This window comes from Condylura cristata, unplaced genomic scaffold, assembly GCF_000260355.1.
Source record: "Condylura cristata isolate star-nosed mole 26May11 unplaced genomic scaffold, ConCri1.0 scaffold00014, whole genome shotgun sequence".
NCBI lineage: Eukaryota > Metazoa > Chordata > Mammalia > Eulipotyphla > Talpidae > Condylura > Condylura cristata.
Window position 1 is genome coordinate 34,656,204 of NW_004567115.1, and position 18,706 is coordinate 34,674,909.

Below are 18,706 nucleotides of genomic sequence, written 5' to 3' on the forward strand. Positions count from 1 at the left end.
GATCTGCCTGTTCTGTACCCCACTCTGTCTCTGGTGAAGCCTCTCGCCGCCCCTGAGCCTCTGGCCTGTACCCCAGTTCTGTATGCACAAATAAATCTTAAAGAATCCCAACTGATTATGGTTTGTTCGTTAAAATTAAAAAACTTTATATTATCGGACTGTAGTATGCTTGTAATACCTGGAGCTTAGCTTTAGATTAATAAAAGCCAATGTAGTTCTGAGTTTTTTTAAAACTCAGAAATGTTCTAAACATCAGAAACATAACTAGCAATTCACTTATCTTTTATTGCTTCAATAAGAAAATGGTACTACCAGATACTTTTAAAAAATTTAAACAACTATTTTGAGTCGCTACTTTTATTCTTTTTATTTTCCAAGTTCTGGTGCCCAAACTTGGCAGTATCATGCAGATTTATACAAACATACATATACATATATACACACATTTAAAGCCTAAGTTCCTCATTTAATTTTGTTCAGGCTCCTGTTAAAATGAGGTAAAATGGCGAGAAGAAGAAAGTCATGGAAAGCATGAAAAATCCCAACTGACAACTTCCAAGGTAAAAAGCCATCACCTTGCTAAAACTTCATAAGCCGAAGCCTCATATTTACAAGTAAATAAACAAAAAGCCGCTAGTGCACTTGAATGTGGTTTTAACCACTCCTTCTAGCTGAGGAGTCATGTTTTGTTATTTCAAATAACTTTATATTCAGGAACAGTTAATATCTCATTGATCAAAACTTCAGGTTAAAAACTAACTTCAAGCAGTGAGATCATTACATTCAAACAAATTCTCAGGTCCATGTCTTTAAATTACTACACAAATCCCAGTAACATTCAGGCTTTCAATTTAAAAAGTATTTAATGTTTGGCAACTCAGGGGTAGATATGATTAGTGTATTCTTGGTCTTTTGATTTTATTTTGCTCTGTAGGAACTTTCCTCTTTTGTGATAATCCAGGCCCAGTTTCCTTATTCTGAAGAAATGAAACAGCTTCTGGTAGGCAGTAATTTTGTACTTGAGGAGGTGATTCCTATAAAAAGAAAAAAAACAATGCTAATGATTTTCAGATTTCAAAGTGTTAAATGATCAGGTAACAGACCTTTAATTCTGCTTGTCTAGAATAGCGTATTCATTTCCTAGGTTCTTGTAAATGAATAGCTGCTTTCAAGGTACATTTTTTAGTACTTGTCACAGATCCTGTGTAAGAAAATCTCACCTTTTATCAGACCTTAAAAAAATAGTTTGAGCTGTAAAACAGATTAAATATAGAATATGGAAAAAACAGCAGCCATAACACTTTCAAAACCCTTGTACTTTTCTCCCTCACAAACATAAAAGAGCCCTTCTCCTTTATTGTAAATATAACAATTTTAAGATCGAGTAAGTACTTCTTAACTATTCTGATCAGCATAATCTAAAACTACCTTCTCTCGAGAACAAAAAAAATCAGGTGAATACTAGACAAGAGTTGCCATTTAGAAGGAAGGAATGTTATGGGGTGAATTTCCACTGGTAGCTAGCAGGTCAAGGGCAGACTCACAAACCTGCATCAAATAATCAGCAATGTATTCTGTTTTCAAGCAGAAGACGTTCTGGGAAGCAGCTTCTGCTATATTAACTCCCAAGTCATCTGGCTTCAGTTTATTAAAGTCAGAAAAGAGATGTGTAGCTTCTTTAAATAAAGCTACAGAATGACCAGGTAGAACCTAGTTAAAAAAAAAAAAAAAAAAAGCATCATAATCAGTGTCTCAAAATGAAGTATATATAGATAAGCTGTACTTAAGAATTATCATCTTACAAAAGAACAAAAAATCTGTAACTTGATTAGAAACTAATTCATGGAAAAATCCAACAAATAAATTCAGTACACACCTTAGCTCCTCCTGACTGAAGAAGGCGTTTGAAACCTGCTTCTCGGGACTTACCAACATGTAAAATAACCTTCCACCCACTAAATGCCCCCTAAAAAAAAAAAAAAATCAGTATGAAATCACTTGGAAAATAAGTGAATACAGATGAAGTATTCTTTTACCCATAGACTTGTTAAGCTTTATGTCAACAAATACTCTTATAACCTTTACTTTTGGCAGTGACAGCTATCTCTCTTTTAGTGTATTCTAAACAGTCATGTTGTCTTATTTACTTATTTAGGCTTACAGAACTAGGGTACAGGCCAGAGGGTTCACTAGAGACAGAGCGGGGAGAAGAACAGGCAGATTGGCAAAGTACACTGCTGAGGAAAGCGAAAGAGGTCTGTCACCATGTGGGTCAGCTCCCTGGCCGGGGATGGGACTTGTGCTGCAGTGGCTTTGGAGAGCTTCAGAATGCAGTGCTTTAACCCACTGCACTACAGAGAAAGCTCTCATATTTCTTTTGTTAAAGACTTATTTTTATTTATGCAGGTAAGAACTGGGGTGTAGGCCAGAGATACGGGGGGGTTAGAGGATTCACCAGAGACAGAATGGGGAGCAGCGGGAGAGGTCTACTGTGCAGGTCGCCACAGTGGCTGATGATAGCTGGCTAGTGCTGAGAGTTTAACCCCTGTTCTATTTCTTAAATGTCTGCAAAAGTCAGCAGAATTACTCTAAAAGGGAATCAAGGTTAACAAGGACTCAGCAGAGAACTCATTACAACATACAAGATGCTTGAGATTGGGTGTTCTTAGACTCACAAAACAGTTTAGACCTCTTTGATAAAACCTGTGGGCCTCCCTGATGGCACAAGGGGTTAAGTGTCAGCACTATAAAGCTATCTGCAGCCACTGCAGCACAAGTTTGATCCTTGCCAGGGAGCTGACCCACCTGGCGTAGGAGACCTCCCCTGTGTTGCCCCCTACTGTGTCTGGTGAATCCTCTCACCCCTGTCTGGTGAATCCTCTCACCCCTATTCTTGTATGCATAGTAAAATAAATCCTCAAAATATTTTAAAAAATCTGTTACAATAATAGATATGCTTTTTATATTAAGGCATTAAATTGTGAGACCTAGAGGTGGGTCAAATGATTTCTGTGAGGCTAAGTCACAGGTACCATTAATAGTGTTGTGACTTGTCTAATATCAACAAAAAAATGCTAACGTTCCATTAGAGATTAATAAAGGCAACCCCCTCAACCCCATACAAAAAGATGGTATTATCAAGATCAGGGTGGCTAAAGTTAAACACTGAAGCTATTAGCTGAAAAGATTTTCTAAAAGAAATACATTATGGGTCACACAGCACAAAAATACTTTACACATTTTAATTTTGATCAATTTTTAAAAATTACAAATTGACATTAAGCTCAATTAAAAATATGTCAATCACGAGAAAAGAGAAAATCATCCTTATTTTGTTAAGCACATTCTCAAAAAACATTAAAATCTATGTTAATACCTCAATGATGCCAGATTCTTGTCTTTGCTGAATTTTTTTCCTCCATCTCATTGCTGCCAGTGCTAGTCTTCGTTGCTGTACACTGATTCCGGTCAAAACATCAAGTATGGAACTACTTCCCCATTCATAGTCTTCCTCCTGGTGAGTTAGACCAACAAACGAGTTCACAATCTAATATGACTTAAAAGCTGTATATTCAATTGTTACCAGTACAGAGAAAAATAACATCAGTTTAGGAGCATGGTAGAAAAATACACTGATTTGGCTTCATATGAGACTGATGTATTTATGGTTTTTAACTGGAAATGAGAAACTTACTGTAACTTCTAGAACAGATATACTTTAGCAATTGGTATTAGTAGTAGACTTCAGCTACTGTGAAATGAACTTCATGGAAGAATATGGTCTCAAAGGAAGGATGTACTAACAGCTTACTATCTATCTACTAAGAGGCCCCTAGGGACTTAGACTGAAACTTCAAAAACTACGTAATAGTTATCTCAGATAGTTTAGGGCCTCTCTGGTGACACAAGGGGTTAAGTCTCAGCACTATGAAGATCTCACCAGCCATTGCAGCATGAATTTAATCTCTAGCCATGGAGCTGCCACACATGGTACAGCAGACCTCTCCTGTTTCTCCCACTGTTCCCCTCTCCACTCTGTCTCTGGTGAGTCTTCTCATGCCCTGTACCTCTGGCCTATATCCCAGCTCTTGTATGCAGCATAAATTAAGATTAGTTCATAATAAGCTTTTATCTCCAACTGTCAATTAAACACAAAACAAAAACACCCCATATTCAAACTTAGATAAAACGAAGAGATGGGTCTATGATCTCTGAACTTTTTAATTGTTAAGAACCTTCTAACAGTATAATTGAAGTGGTCACATATTGTTATTTCAGTTATATGAATGGTCAGTATGTGCTGGAATCAATGAATACATCTACTTTTAAATAAAAATGACCGTTTCAATACACACCTGCACAAAGTGCCCAGCAGACCTGCATGCTTCCAGGTAGGAGCGATGAAGTACCCACTTCCCAGCTGCCACTGAGGCTAAGTACTTCTCATTTCGAAGCGGATGTCCCACAACAATGTGAGTACAGCTGGGATCAAAGCACTGCTTCTCTATCACTAATCCACCTTTAAGAAGAAAAAAATTGGTTGCATTTGTGAGTCTTAATTTTCTCCTAGGAAAAATATATCTTGACTGTCAGTTATGTTTGCACAGGAACATTTTTAAATGTTACAAAAACTTAAAACACTGATAATGTAGTAAAATGAATCCTGTAACTAGTCACCTGTGTTCTAAAATTTTCCTCATTTCATCCTACCATCCTTTCCTTAGCTATTTAAAAGTAATTTAGTATGCATCTCTAAAGGAAATTTTCTTCGATTACAATCAAGACTTGGCTATTAGATCTCTGAAGCGACTCTTAACTACCTAAACTTTTAAGCAGTACTGAATATGAACAGAATTTGGGTAACAAGGGCAGAAGGAAGGGGCATCAACAGACTAAAAGGAGAAATATTTCTGTGAGGGCAAATAGCAGACGACAATACAGATGTTTGGGAAGAAAACACACACGCTTGATTAGACAGACAGCAGCTGGTACGAGCTGGGACCTTTTTCCATAGAAACACACATGAGCCCTGACTGAGTAAAGGAGGGTGTAAGTACTATATTAGGTTATGTAAAACATGACTAACAGCAGTGTACCTTGAGCACGCACTTACCAAGGATGCTGTAAGGGTTCCAGACTATACACTCATTTCATCCTCAATACTATGAAGACAGGTTACTTGAGGATACTGGTACATAGTGACTCATAGAATCAGTGATAAATGAGTAAGGTAAAAATCCCATACTAATCTAAGATTGGTATCTAATTCTAGATAATAAATTATACTGTGACCCTGACTGACTTGCCTTTATGTGGATTAGTTGGCCGCAACTGCTTCATTTATAAAATGAAGGCCCTGCCTGCATTCTAGTACCAGAAACCTAGTCATATTTCTAACTTCAGCACAATCTGTACTCATTTGCCTCCACCCTTTCCTCTTCTAGACAAATCTCTGCAAATTGGACAATGTCCAGAGTCTGAGAGTCATCCAATGCATTCCACTTTGGTAAGAAAGCATAGCTAACTTCCTCATCTGATTTTCTTAGGTGACGGGAGACAAAGTGTACCACAAAAGTACAGTCTCTGAGAGACATAGTTCAAGTTTATATCTGACAAATCTCTTTAACCCGTATTTTCTAAATCCTTCAAAGGATAGCATTTAAACTTTCTTGATGACTCAAAAAACCACTTTCTTAGTTTTTTTCATTTTTCCTAACTCTATAGAGCTGCTCTGTCCACTATGATTTCAAAGACTTAGCATGAAGACAATATAAAATAGCTGATTTTGTTAATCACAAGCTATTTTACATATATATTAACATATGTTTAAAATGTACCCAGTGGTTTCTATTGCACAGTGGTGCTGGGAGCTACCTGGTACACTGCTCCCAGGTGACTGGGAAATGGAGAGCTTGACAACTAGTGGAGTAAGAGGCTCCTTCCTCTGTTATCACTAATGTCTTCAACTTCACTAAAATATGGCTTTATATTGTAAGACTATCGCTTCATAGATTTGACCAAGGTTTCACTAACAACAAACGCATATCCTAGGACCAGTGACTTTAGGCTCAGCTTTACAAAAATCAAAGTAGTAAGGCTGACTCAATGTAGAGCCACAGACAAAAAGCCCATTTTTTAATCTCAATATCTATTAATTACTTCCAAATAAGGTCACCTTATTGAACATGTGAGTTAAGTAAAATATTGGTACCTAGTTTTTCAATCAGATGATAATAATCAATACGTTCTTGAGGATTCAGAGATGACAATTGAAATATGTACTGTTTTTTTAAGTCTTCATGTGTCTCTTCTATTATAATCTGGAATGAAAGAGTTTTTGTTTAGAAATAATTAGAGACATTTCACTTGGGTCTTCTGAGTTTTCAAATATAGAAACAATACATGCAAAAAAACAAAAAAAAAGTGTTCAACATTTGTTGAATCCTTAGAATTAAAATCAGCGAACTCTGAATGCAGCATACCAGAAATACCCACAAGCCTTATTGCCACACTAAAGATAAACAAACCTTTTCTTTTGGGTGTGGAGCCACAGGTGGGTTGGCGAGGGGGAAGGCTATACTCGGGGCTTGTGGCGTAGGGATCAGATGGCTGTCTTTTCCGGGAGTTAATGGTTCTTCAGAGATAGGGTGTTTTGGGGCTTCAGTCACACTTGCCTTTACAGGATCACAGACAGCTGAAGGCAATAAAACACTGCATTAGAACATTATCCACAAATATGACCAAGAGCAAATTCTGGGAAATATCCTTATGTCTTAGCCAAGATGAAATTAAACACAAACTCAGAATGCAAAAAAACACATGTAAAAGAAGTAGCCTATTTCTAGAGTTTATAAATAAATGTAATTAATTAAAAGGGCAAATGTGAGCTATCTGAACTTTAATCAACTGTCATCATTCAAATGTAGCCCAAATTTATTAAATAAAAAATTCTATAGTTGGAAAAAATCATAAGCAGCAATATATCAAATGTAGAGAAGTGAGAATCATTTGATGTGAAAGAAAGGGGAAAAAGAGGAGCAATAGGAAGCACTTTTTTTTTTTTTAAAGAAAGATTTATTTAGGTGCAGGGGCAGTGAAAGGATACACCAGAGACCGTGGGAGGCAGACCGACGAAGTACATGGAAGTACTTTGTTTTTAAGATGAGCTCCGAAAATGAATTCAGAAAGGAGGCTATTCAAATCCACAGAAAAATAATAGTCTCATCTAAGTGGAATTTATAAAAGTTGAATGAAATAAAATGATTGGTAGAAAAAGCAAGCATTAAAACTACACAAATGGAAAAAAGATTATGAGGAAAACCACATCTAGAAAAGAATGTCTAATTCTACATTTCCAAATTTAAGAGTTTGAAAATAGAATTTTAAAATCACTGATATTACTCTGATTTATATTTTTAGTTTACAACAAAATCAGTAAGATTAGCATGATGCACTTTTCTATTTTTAAGAAATCTGCATGTACTCAACACACAAGTAAACACATGTATTCTGTTACCTTGTTCGATTTCTGAGCCATGCTCCTGGAAAGGAGAATCCTCCAGTCTCCTGATGTCCACCTGAAGCTCAGAGTACTGTGTAGGGCAGCACGGCCACTGCAGGTTGCTGGCAAGCCTTGCTCGCTCTTCCCTGGCTGTAGGGTCATCCCAAATGATCTGTTCATTCTGGGAGGGTTCTGTGTTGATGTCAGGTGCTGTCTGACGAGACTGCCTAAGGAAAAATGCAGCCATTTTAATACCTATAGAGCCATAATGAAATCCACATTCATAAAATCCACAGGTGAGATTGTAAATTTTAGTTCACCTTTATATCCCCATCCCTTACCAGGAAGTAAGCGTTTATAAAAATATTTAATAAATAAATCTGGGGAACATTTCTTTTTAAAATGTTTCTCCTAGGAACTTATTTTAGCTAGAAAATGAAGCATTGGATGTCTATATACTTAAAACTTTAAAGGGGAGAATTCTGTCAAAATAGTGTATTTACAAATGAAATGTCTCTTTAGTTACAGGTTTAGGGAAATATAGCTATGTTTAGCTAACTGGTCACTTTGATTGCCTTGCTATAGTTACAGGTTTTTTTTTAACATGACTACATATAACTTGAAATAATTATAATTACACATGTGCGTTGCTTTAAGTCTGCTTTGAAAGGGGGTCCTTTTAGATCTTCATAACCAAATCCCCCAGAGTAGAAGAGTCTTAAAGTGAATTATAGCAAAATATGTTTTACAAGCAACTGATACAATTCCACTGGAGAGTAAATAGAATTCCAACGATATTCATTTAATGAAATGTATTGAATCTTACAGTGTGTGAGTGAGCACGTGTTTATCTTGTTAACCCCAGAGTTCATATGCCTCAAAAACAAGACAGTTTCTTATTCTGTTATTTAACTTAACTCAACGCATAAGTCCTTACATTCATCACACAATTAGTATTTTCTGTTAGAAAAAGATGAAGTTACCAGTGACTTGGTGATGGGAAACCCATGGGGATTACAATTGAGATGGAAAAAAAAAAAAGTACAAATCTTAAATATCAGAGGCCTCCCTTGTGGTACAGGGGTTAAAGTCTGAGCGTTATCAAAACTATCACCAGCCACTGAGTAAGAGTTCAATACCTGGCTGGTAAGCTGACCCCTTCTGTCTCACTTGCTGCTCCTCTCGGCAGTGTGTTTTCGTAGTTCTGCTCTCTACTCTGTCACTAGTAAATCCTCTCACCCCCTACACCTCTGGCCTACACTCCAATTCTTGTATGCATAAGTAAAAATGAATTTTAAGGATATGATTTAATAGAATTTATCAGTCATGTCTCACTGTGAAGCAGTTGCTTTGTAAGAAACCCTTATCTGTTTCCTGTCCCCCAGATATCTAGAAGTGATTGCAGCTAGACAGGAGGTGGAAAAGCTCATCAGTGGAGGAACACACACTCACTCTCTGAGCTAAAGTAGACCCAACAGTATAAACCTTTTATTATAAACTGCTTTATTGATTTAAAAGCAAAAAAGCTAAATTAGCCTCAACTCATGGAATTCAGATAGCAGATACTGAAATAAGGAACTATATTTGTTTAAGTTATCCAGTCACTCTTTTCTGCCAGTGAGAAACACATACCTCAGTGCCTCGAGGACTCTACTTCTCCCGCTGCGGGCGGAGCGAGTGCTGTCAGGAGTTGAAGAAGCACTGTTGCCACCACTTCTTGAAAGAGAAGTCCTTTGCCCTTGGGGTTTCACTATTGATGTTGCAGACATTATCTCTTGCAGCTGCTTTTGGATGTTCTCTCTCATCTCCAAGGTCTGTGTCAAAGCTTGAAGAAAATACAAATATACCAATGAAGGTGTAGTTAATCACATCTTTTCACACTATGCTGTCTAGATTTGTTTAAACATAAATGTATTGACATTTACTGAGTCCTTACTGCAGGCTGTAGTAATGTATGTGGACTATGAAGAGCACAGGCAGAGCATGAAGGCGGCCCTCACCCCGAGGCTGTACCTGGGAGGAGCAGGACACCCTCTGAAGACACTGCTAGGCCCCGCGGTGACTGTGCCCTTTGTGGAGCCCCTGTCTGCTGTTCTTCCTGTCCCAAGTTACGGACTGCTATCTAAGGTCCACTTAAGTTTGTGACTTTGCCGTATGGTCATTGAAAACACAGGCCACAGTTATCTTCGGTTTCCTTATAGACAAAATATTGAAAAAATAGGCTAAAGGAGCTCCTTATGTACCCTATGAAACACTCTAAACTGAACTGTTAAGCAAATCAGTATCAAAATACAGAACACCAATATGCAGTAGTCCACCATTTATGTATTTTTTTTAAAGCAGGGAAGGAAGAACATACATATTTACTCATATATGCAAAAATAGCCTAGCCTTAAGGATACACAAGGAGCTAACAACAACACTGGAAGGGCGAGAAACTCACCTTCTGTATATTTAAAATCATAACCAGATTAAAATGTATATAATAAAATTTATGAAAAGTACTGAAAAAAAAACAAAAAAATTTAAAAAAAATCACCACTCTAACCACCTTTAATAGAACAGGGCTGTATCACATTAACCATAAAATACCTTGGCTTCACAAACTTCCCACATTTCATGCTTAAACCACTTAAGTTTTGCTAATAAATATTAGCATGGAGCCTAAATTCAGGTCTCAAATACATACTTTACCTTATTTAATGACAAAGTTTATTTTTTCATCTGATACAAAGAAAGCGTTCGTCTATGAAAGATATTCATAAAAACTTTCTTTGGGCCCTCCCTGGTGGTGTAACAGATTAATAAGCACAGCACTATGAAGCTATCCGCAGCCACTGCAGCAAGAGTTCTATTCCCAGCCAGGGAATAGCAGACTTCTCCTGACCCACCTGCTGCTCCCCTCAGCAGTGTATTCCAGTCCATCTGTCTATGCGCCCTACTCTGTCTCTGGGGAATCCTCTGCACCCTCCACCTCTGGTCTGTACCCAGTTCTTGTATGCATATATAAATCATTTAAAAAAAAAACAAAACTTTTTTTGTAGTTTAAAATATTGTACCTCCTTTAGAGTCATTGTTTCCATTTCCACTTGATGTTGTTGATTCTTTATTACTGGTGGTCATATTGTCTATATCAATATTTTCTTCTACAGGCAAATGATCTGGCTTTTAAATGAAAAAAAAAAAAATTCTCAAACTAAGCCACTGTACAAGGTTTCACAGCAATAAATACAATTATACATTTAGCTTACAATAAATGGGTGTTTTATCTTTATTATCTACCTTATCATCCTTTGCTGTAGAATTAGCTGAGAGGAGTCGACTATTACAGAGTCTCCCATCTTGTACTGCACTAATATCCAAGCTCATTTTGGGATTATAAGTATGTGGGTAGAGAGATTCAGGAAGATGTTTATATTCTCGGGCACACTGCAATGACAATGATGACAATAGTGTATTTTTAAAACATGATTGTACAAAAGACTTAGTGAATAATGATGTTGAACAGAATAAGGACAGTCAATATATTATGTCCTAAGACAACAGAAGTTCACAAAATAAAAATTTCAACAATGAGCCAGCACTGAAAAATTCCATCATACAAATGACAGTTGCCCTACTTTCTAATGTCATGTCCACTAAAGCATAAAACCAAATTGTTTCTGTGCTTTTACCAAGATAGCAACCATCCTCCAGAGAAGAGCCAAGAGAAAGAGAAAACAAGGAGAAAAAAAGGAACTTTTAAAAGTTATTAGTATGCTAAATTAATTCTAATATAAAGTTTTTTACATAGTATTTTTCCATCTTTAATATTCAGTCTCTTAAAAAGCGGAAAACAGTAATGCTTTAAAACACTGACTAGATTTCAGTAATACAGCTTTTTAATCAATTTCTGTACTTGTTGCTGTATGTCCACCAGAATTCTGTTTCCCACCATCACCAAACAGTTTACCCTTTGCCTTCCTTCTTTCCTTCTTCTACCATTTGTAATTAGTGAACAGAATCAGGAAAAGTATCATCAAAGACTTGTTAAGCATTTAAGAAATGCTTAAATGCTTCAAAAACAAAAACCTGTTTTTAATGTTAATGAAATGAAAGTGCACAGGTAAGTAAGGTCATCAAACTTATTTACATATTGAAACTGGTTTGTGCCTTGAAAAAACAGGTTTGTGCATATTTTCATTTAACAGAGACAGAAGGAAAATAGGTATTGCTTACTTCCAAAATCCAGTGCTCTGAAACAATGTGTACTCCTCTTTCTTTTACAGATTTATACTCTCGATTAGTATCATTTGGCCGTCCTTGATAGATGAAATGAGTCACTGTTTCATCAAAACTCCACCTGAAAACAACCAAATTAAAAAAAAAAACCCACAAATAACTAAGAGAAGCAACTACATTAACTGAAGATGATCATTAGTCACTAGGAATAGAACATTTTGACTTTCACAGACGACAGTAAGCAAGAACATTAAGTAACAGTCTACTTTTTTTGGTCAAATTATGTGTACATCTTTGTCTATGGATGTATATACATAATGGGTGGAGATATTTGAATGTTTTTAAAAAGAGTATACTATTTCAACTTTCTCTTTTATAATAATTATTGCTTTTACTTTCCAGTAAAAGGTATTTTCAAATTATCAAATAGCAGGACATCCAACTGCACTCCATCTTTAGGAAATCATTATTCATAATGCATCTGCTCTATGCCCCACATAGATTACATACTTCTCACTGCATTATTGCATCCACTCCTCATGATAATCCTAAAACACTGGTATTTTAAATTCTTCTTCCATTCAAAGAAGGTTGAATGGTTGAATAGCCAGTTCAAGGATATTCATTGAATAGCCAGTTCAAGGATATTCAGTAAGAGGCAGAATTAGGTTTGACTACAAAACCACACTCTAACTAGTATACTATGCTATGATTTCTGCCCATTTAATACTGTCCTGACCTAGGAAAGTACGTAGCATGTAAAATATATCATTCTTTGAAGATGAAGTAAAAGTTTTATTCTTAAGTGAAATCACCAAAATAGAAATTCTCCTTTATGGACATTTACTATACTTCCCATTTCCTAATTAGGAATCATCCCTGAACTTTCTAAATAGCCAAGTTAAATTAAAACATAGTATTTTCTCTTAGATTAGATACATCTCTATTTCCTACTACCCATATATCCTTAAAAACAGTGAGATGCCTTGCTTGATTTAGTTAAGTTTTTCTACTATGGGGTAAAATAAGGCAGGTTAAAATAAATTATCGAGAGGAATACTTATCCAGAGGATATTTTTTATCTCAGTCATCTTGTTTAGCTATTCAATTCCGCTGTGATAATATGAGAACTGTGATTTTTAGTCTTCAGAGGTCCTTCAAGGACAGACTTTCAATAGTTAGATAGTTTAACTTAGGGATTGACAAATTTTTCCTTGAAAGACCAGATGATAAAAAGGTCAGAGGATATTTTATTTTAAGCTTTCCAGGGCAAACAATCCCTTTCACAACTACTGAACTCTTGCCTTGCTTGGATGAAAGCAGCCATAAATACATAAAAAACCAGGCAAGATTGCTCCAATAAAACTACAAAAACAGAGCAATGGCCTGCCCAGCCCTTTATCTAGAATAGTTTTCATCAAAATTTTTTCTTTACCTTACAAGTTAATTTGAAAATTTATGGGGATGAATAATGTGTGTGTACACTGGGAGGAGGGGTGCTATTAACATTTAATAGGTAAGGTCTAGGGATGCCAGGAATTCTGGAAAACAGTCATGTACATAACGATCCTATATCCTATGCAATTTTCTCATATCTAGTATTTGCACAGGTCAGAAAAAAAATAATTAGTTGAGTCTAGGATCTTCTTTTAAGTAAATAAATTATTTCTGCAGTTTTAATATACATTATTTACCAGACTCGGTGCAGCCACTTAATAAACTGATGAAAGAATTTTGCTTGATTTGGAACTTTTCAAAACTGTCAACTTTTGGTAACATATTGCCAGTAGAAAGGCTGCTTCTGATAACCTGGGTCTTCATTGGTTTCAGCCTGTGGCTATAGCATTTGAGGTATTACAGGTAAACATGAATACTTCATTTTCTTCTGGCATCATCAGACAAAAGCACATATATTATATAGTCTTCTATCCCTAAATGACTTATTTGACATTTTTTTTTATTGTAAAAGTATGTTGTATTTATGAAATTCATTTTGGTAAAGAAAACTATATAAATATTTGTAATAACAAGGAAGCTATTGCTGATGTGCTGAAAAGCTCTAGTGTATGTGTTTAACTATCGAAAGGTGGAAGACAGCATCAGATGATCTCTTTAGGATGGTGTGGCCCTCATATCCAAGAAACACCTGGGAATCTTCACTTGAGAATTGGTTACCCTACGAACACATACATATTATTAACTCTGCACACCTACCTAGAAATTTCAGCAATACAGTCTACTTTCATACAGAGAGGGCTGGCATTTATGAAACCCACATGTCCTATATTTCTAAGTCTTACATCAATCAAATTCACATTCAAATAGAGTATCAAAGGACACATTCAATTCTGACAAGTATGAAACAAAATGTTTGCCTCTTACTATGTGTTCAGCAACCAGCTAATGTAGATGTAATAATTACCATACAATAATATTAGTAACAGTTTTAAGAAAGTTTTACTCTTCCTGTTTGGAGGTTCCTCAAACTGCTAAACATGGAACTTCCATATGACCCAGCAATTCCACTCCTAGGTGTCTACCCAAAAGACACAAAAACACTGATTCAAAAAGACACCTGCATCCCCATGTCTATTGCTGCTTCATTTACAACTGGAAAGACATGGAAACAGCCCAAATGCCCAAAAGGAGATTACTGGATTAAAAAGGTGTGATAGGGCCCTCCCTGGTGGCGCAGCGGGTTAAAGCACAGCACTGAGAATCTAAAGCTGCTTCCGCATGAGTTTGATTCCCGCCTGCCCCGGAGGTGACCACGTGGCACGGCAGACCTCTCCTGACCCGCACGCTGCTCCCCTCAGCAGTGTACTTCGTCGATCTGCCTGTTCTGCTCCCCACTCTGTCTCTGGTGAATCCTCTCACCCTCTGCATCTCTGGCCTGTACCCCAGTTCTGTATGAATAAATAAATCTTTAAAAAAAAAAAAAGTGTGATAGAGATACACAATGGAATATTACTCAGCAACCAAAAATAAGTGAACACATGTCTTTTCCAGCAACCTGGATGGAGCTTAGTGAAATAAGTCAGAAAGAAAAGGAAAAATACCAGATGGTTTTACTTATAGCACGAGTATAATGGACCAGGTGAGAAAATAATAATAATAATAATGAACAGCTATATACCAGAGACATTTTAGGGGGGGTGGAGTGGGGAATGGGATCAAAAACAGTAGGGGGAAGGAAATGCACTGGACATGGTAATGGCACATGGGTGATTTGGTGATGGGAAGCCCACGGGGATTACAACTGAGATGAAAAAATGCACAAAATGATGTAAAAATAAACTATTATATTATTAAAAAAAGTTTTACTCTTCTACAACAGATGCATTAAAGACCTGTAACTCACAGGAATTTTTTTCTGTATTCCCTTGATCTAACTTATCAAATAGAAAATCAACAGAAGTAAGTCCTATCAAAGGAGAAGATGAAGTTAATCATATTCCTCAAATGTTATTTGTAAAACCAGTCATTATGCTCTTTGTGAATGGCTGAATACAAGTGATGAAAAAGGCTAGCACTTGAGAAGCATTACTGACACAGGACATCTCAATGCCATTTGTGCTAGAGACATGCCTCTGATCAGACCTCAGGTGGAGAGAAGATCTGATAATACATGTCTCCAAAGCAGTAAAATAGAAATTAAAGGTGTGGCAACTACCTGTAATCTGCTCCTAAGGAGGCTGCAATCCCATTTAGCTCACTCTGCTTTTTACTGAGTTTTTTACTAACACATACCACCACTTTGTGAAGTGGCTTTGGAGCTTCTTCCTGTCCATAAAAAAATAAAAGAAACAGATCAGCTATTACTGCTTGGATTTTTCAATCTCAAGTTTCTTATTAAAAAGAAATTGAATTTTACCTTATCTGACTCGGCATCCTTCAGGTGAGGGCTGGCAGAAAGAGTGACAGCATTTCTAGAGCTATTTGCCAAAGCCAGTTTCAAGTTTCTGACAATGACTTCTGAAAGTGGTGTACTCAGTTTTCTTTTACGCTGGCTTGGACCTCCAGGAGTTTCCAAGGCTGCAAGTGCGTCCTATATTCAATGGAGAAAGAGTCAGAGAAAACAAAAAGAAGAAGGGTAGAGAAAGGAACAATTCTCAAAACCAACTGGGTTATAGCTTTAAACAACAGAAATAATGATCTTTATGTGCAATCTATCATGAAAGATTCCATACCCTCCAGCAAACTGCTTGAGAGACTGACGAGTTTAAGTTTTCAGCCACGCTTATCGCCACATATGCTTGATTCATAAGGTTGAAGATGCAGTTGAAAGATACCAAGAAACAAACACAAAGGCAAACAAAAAGCACAGATGGAAGCAAGTATAAACAAAGAAAGAGATAAGCAAACAAACTACAAAAGAACAGCATTTTCAGGAAGATCAAGAGAACAAAACAAAACAGAAAGCAGCCCAGAAGAGTATATCCAAACAGTGTATCAAAGAATTCAGGCCACAATAAAGCCATAAATGTGTACACTCAGGCAACTCTGCAACAGAGACATGACATGTGCATAAAGGGTGTGTCCACATGCCCTTCCTGAGGAGCCCACGAAAGGACAACCTTCCTCCCACCAAATGATGACAGGGATGACCAAGGAAGGGTGTTGTGTTAACAGTCAACGTTGCTTATTTTTTATTGTAGATTTAAGATTAAAACAGGGAAAAGGCCCATGGGGTGAAAAACAAACATTTTATTTTCTGAGAAAGTAGAAATATGTAGCTTAGAAACAGTAAAAGGGGTAAGGAGAATAGGATCACTGACTGCAAGAGAGCAGTAAGCAGCAATTAAAAAAATCACAATGTAAAACTGACAAAAGGTTAACTAAAAAGGAATAAGGACACTATAAAATATTAATACAAAGATAACCATGAAAAACAAACCCTTTCCTTAAAAAAAAAAACAAAAAAACCAAAAAACACAAAAGCAAAGGCAATACACGAAAAAAACATAATATGCACATATAGATAATAATCACAATATAACACAATAGAATTGAGACTAAATGTAAGACCAAATTTTTTCAAACTGACTCATAATGTACAAGTCAACTTTATGTTGTATACAAGAAACATTCTTAAAATACAATGATCCAAAAAGGCTAAAAATGAAGGAATGATTTATTTATGAGGCAAGTAAAAGAACAGGGATTGAAATCTTGAGAGCAAAGTAGACTTCAAGCAGACACATTCAAACTCACTTAACAGTGACAAATATCTATGAACTAATTAACTACTGGCAACTATCCTTTTAAAACAGACACATGAAATCCAAGGACAAACAGAAATATGGCAATATTAGGAAACTTGAAAATTACCAATCTGTATTCAATGGATCCAGCAAACAAAGAACATAAAATAAATATTAGACCTTAGATCTTTTGGATATATACTGAACACTGTGCCCTTAAGATAGAAAATTTGCCTTTTCTTGAAATGTTCTGAAAATTCAAGGAATGTTTTAAAAAAACAATCACATAGCAGGGTACAAGGAAAACACTAGGAAGTTCTGTGAAATACTACAAGCAAAACTGACTTAATACATTAAAAGTAGAAACTAAATATAAAGTCCTTCAATATGGAAATCAATGATAAATCTACACATCTGATTAAAGGGCAGATTAGTATTCCTTTAACTACTTTCTTTTTTTTGGGCTAGTTAGAAATTATTTCTATAAAAATGTCCTTTAAAAACAACATACCTTGTTGGCAAGAATGGGGAACACTGGATATCGGATATACTACTGGTGGAAATTTAGGTCTATAGTTTTTCAGTATCTACTAGAGTTCAAAGAGGACTCAGCAATTTCTCTTCTAGGGATATATGAAAAGGAAATGCATGTACACACACCAAAAGATGTGCACAAGAAAGTGCAAAGCAAAAAACCAGTAATCACCTGAATATTCGTAATAGTTGACTGAATATGACTGTGGTACAATCATACAATGTAGTATTATGCAGTAGTAAATGTCCCAAAAGGAGGCTGACCAAGACAGAGTGACTTAAAAGAACACACGCATTCTACCTATCAAAAAGAAGCACCAACAAAGCTGCAGTGTTAGAAGTCAGGAATGTACCAGACTGTGGTGATGGCACACGGGTGAATGGATGGTGGAAAGCCATGGGATTACAACTGAGATGGAAAAATGCACAAAATGAAGAATGATGTAAAAAAAAAAAAAAGTAATTGGCCCTCCCTGATGGCACAACGGGTTAGAACACAGCACTGCAAGCTAGCAATAGCTGCTTCAGTGTGAGTTTGATCCCTGGCCCCGGAGGTGATCCACACGGTGCAGCAGACCTCTGTCTTGCTCACTACTCCCCTAAGCAGTGTACTTTGTGGCTCTGCCTGTTCTGCTGCCCACTTCTGACTCTGGTAAATCCTCTCACCACCCCTGCACTTCTGGCTGGTACCCCAGTCCTATAAGCATAAGTAAGTATTAAAAAATATATAATTAAAAAAAAGTTAAGAATGTCACCTTTCGAGAAGAGGAAGTACAAATGGGGAAAAGGCATGAGGAAGATTCTGCAGCATCAGCAATGGTATCTGTTAATATTTGTACTTAGCAGCATATACATTTGTTGTACTTTCTTGATGTGTCAATTAAAACATAAGGTGGGTACCCTCCCTGGTGACATAAGGGATAAAAGTACAGCATTATGAAGCTATCCCCAGCCAGGGAGGTGACCCACAGGGCACAGCAGACCTGTCTTACCCTCTTCTCCCTTCAGCAGTGTATTTCAGTAGATCCACCTGTTCTGCTCCCCACTCTTACTGGTGAAGCCTTTTACCCCCCACATCCCAGTGCATAAATAATAAATAATAAAGCTTTTAAAAAAGAATAGAAAATGCTTCATTATTTAAAAAAAAAAGTGATTTGTTTTTTTCTTGGTGACGCCTGTTGTACATTTCATGTTTTCATTATTCCACGTGCCCTTTTGTTTTCAGAGTGAAAAAAATCCAACATAC

At 36.5% G+C, this 18,706-nt stretch overlaps 1 protein-coding gene across 4 annotated transcripts in view; it reads right to left on the bottom strand.

The window, feature by feature from the left end:
- Positions 1–351: 351 nt before the first annotated feature.
- Positions 352–18,706, bottom strand: part of TOPBP1 (topoisomerase (DNA) II binding protein 1) — a 42,822-nt gene continuing 24,467 nt past the window's right edge. For all 4 annotated transcript variants that reach the window (XM_012724983.1, XM_004682340.2, XM_012724985.1 and 1 more), the window contains 14 exons: positions 15,597–15,770; positions 15,396–15,505; positions 11,720–11,843; positions 10,784–10,930; positions 10,561–10,666; positions 9,134–9,326; positions 7,517–7,728; positions 6,528–6,694; positions 6,212–6,320; positions 4,356–4,519; positions 3,377–3,514; positions 1,877–1,966; positions 1,549–1,710; positions 352–1,034 (listed from right to left, as the gene is read on the bottom strand). In XM_012724983.1, the coding sequence (XP_012580437.1) occupies positions 894–1,034; positions 1,549–1,710; positions 1,877–1,966; positions 3,377–3,514; positions 4,356–4,519; positions 6,212–6,320; positions 6,528–6,694; positions 7,517–7,728; positions 9,134–9,326; positions 10,561–10,666; positions 10,784–10,930; positions 11,720–11,843; positions 15,396–15,505; positions 15,597–15,770 (2,037 nt within the window). In that variant the 3' untranslated portion in view covers positions 352–893. The remainder of the gene's footprint in view (positions 1,035–1,548; positions 1,711–1,876; positions 1,967–3,376; positions 3,515–4,355; positions 4,520–6,211; positions 6,321–6,527; positions 6,695–7,516; positions 7,729–9,133; positions 9,327–10,560; positions 10,667–10,783; positions 10,931–11,719; positions 11,844–15,395; positions 15,506–15,596; positions 15,771–18,706) is intronic.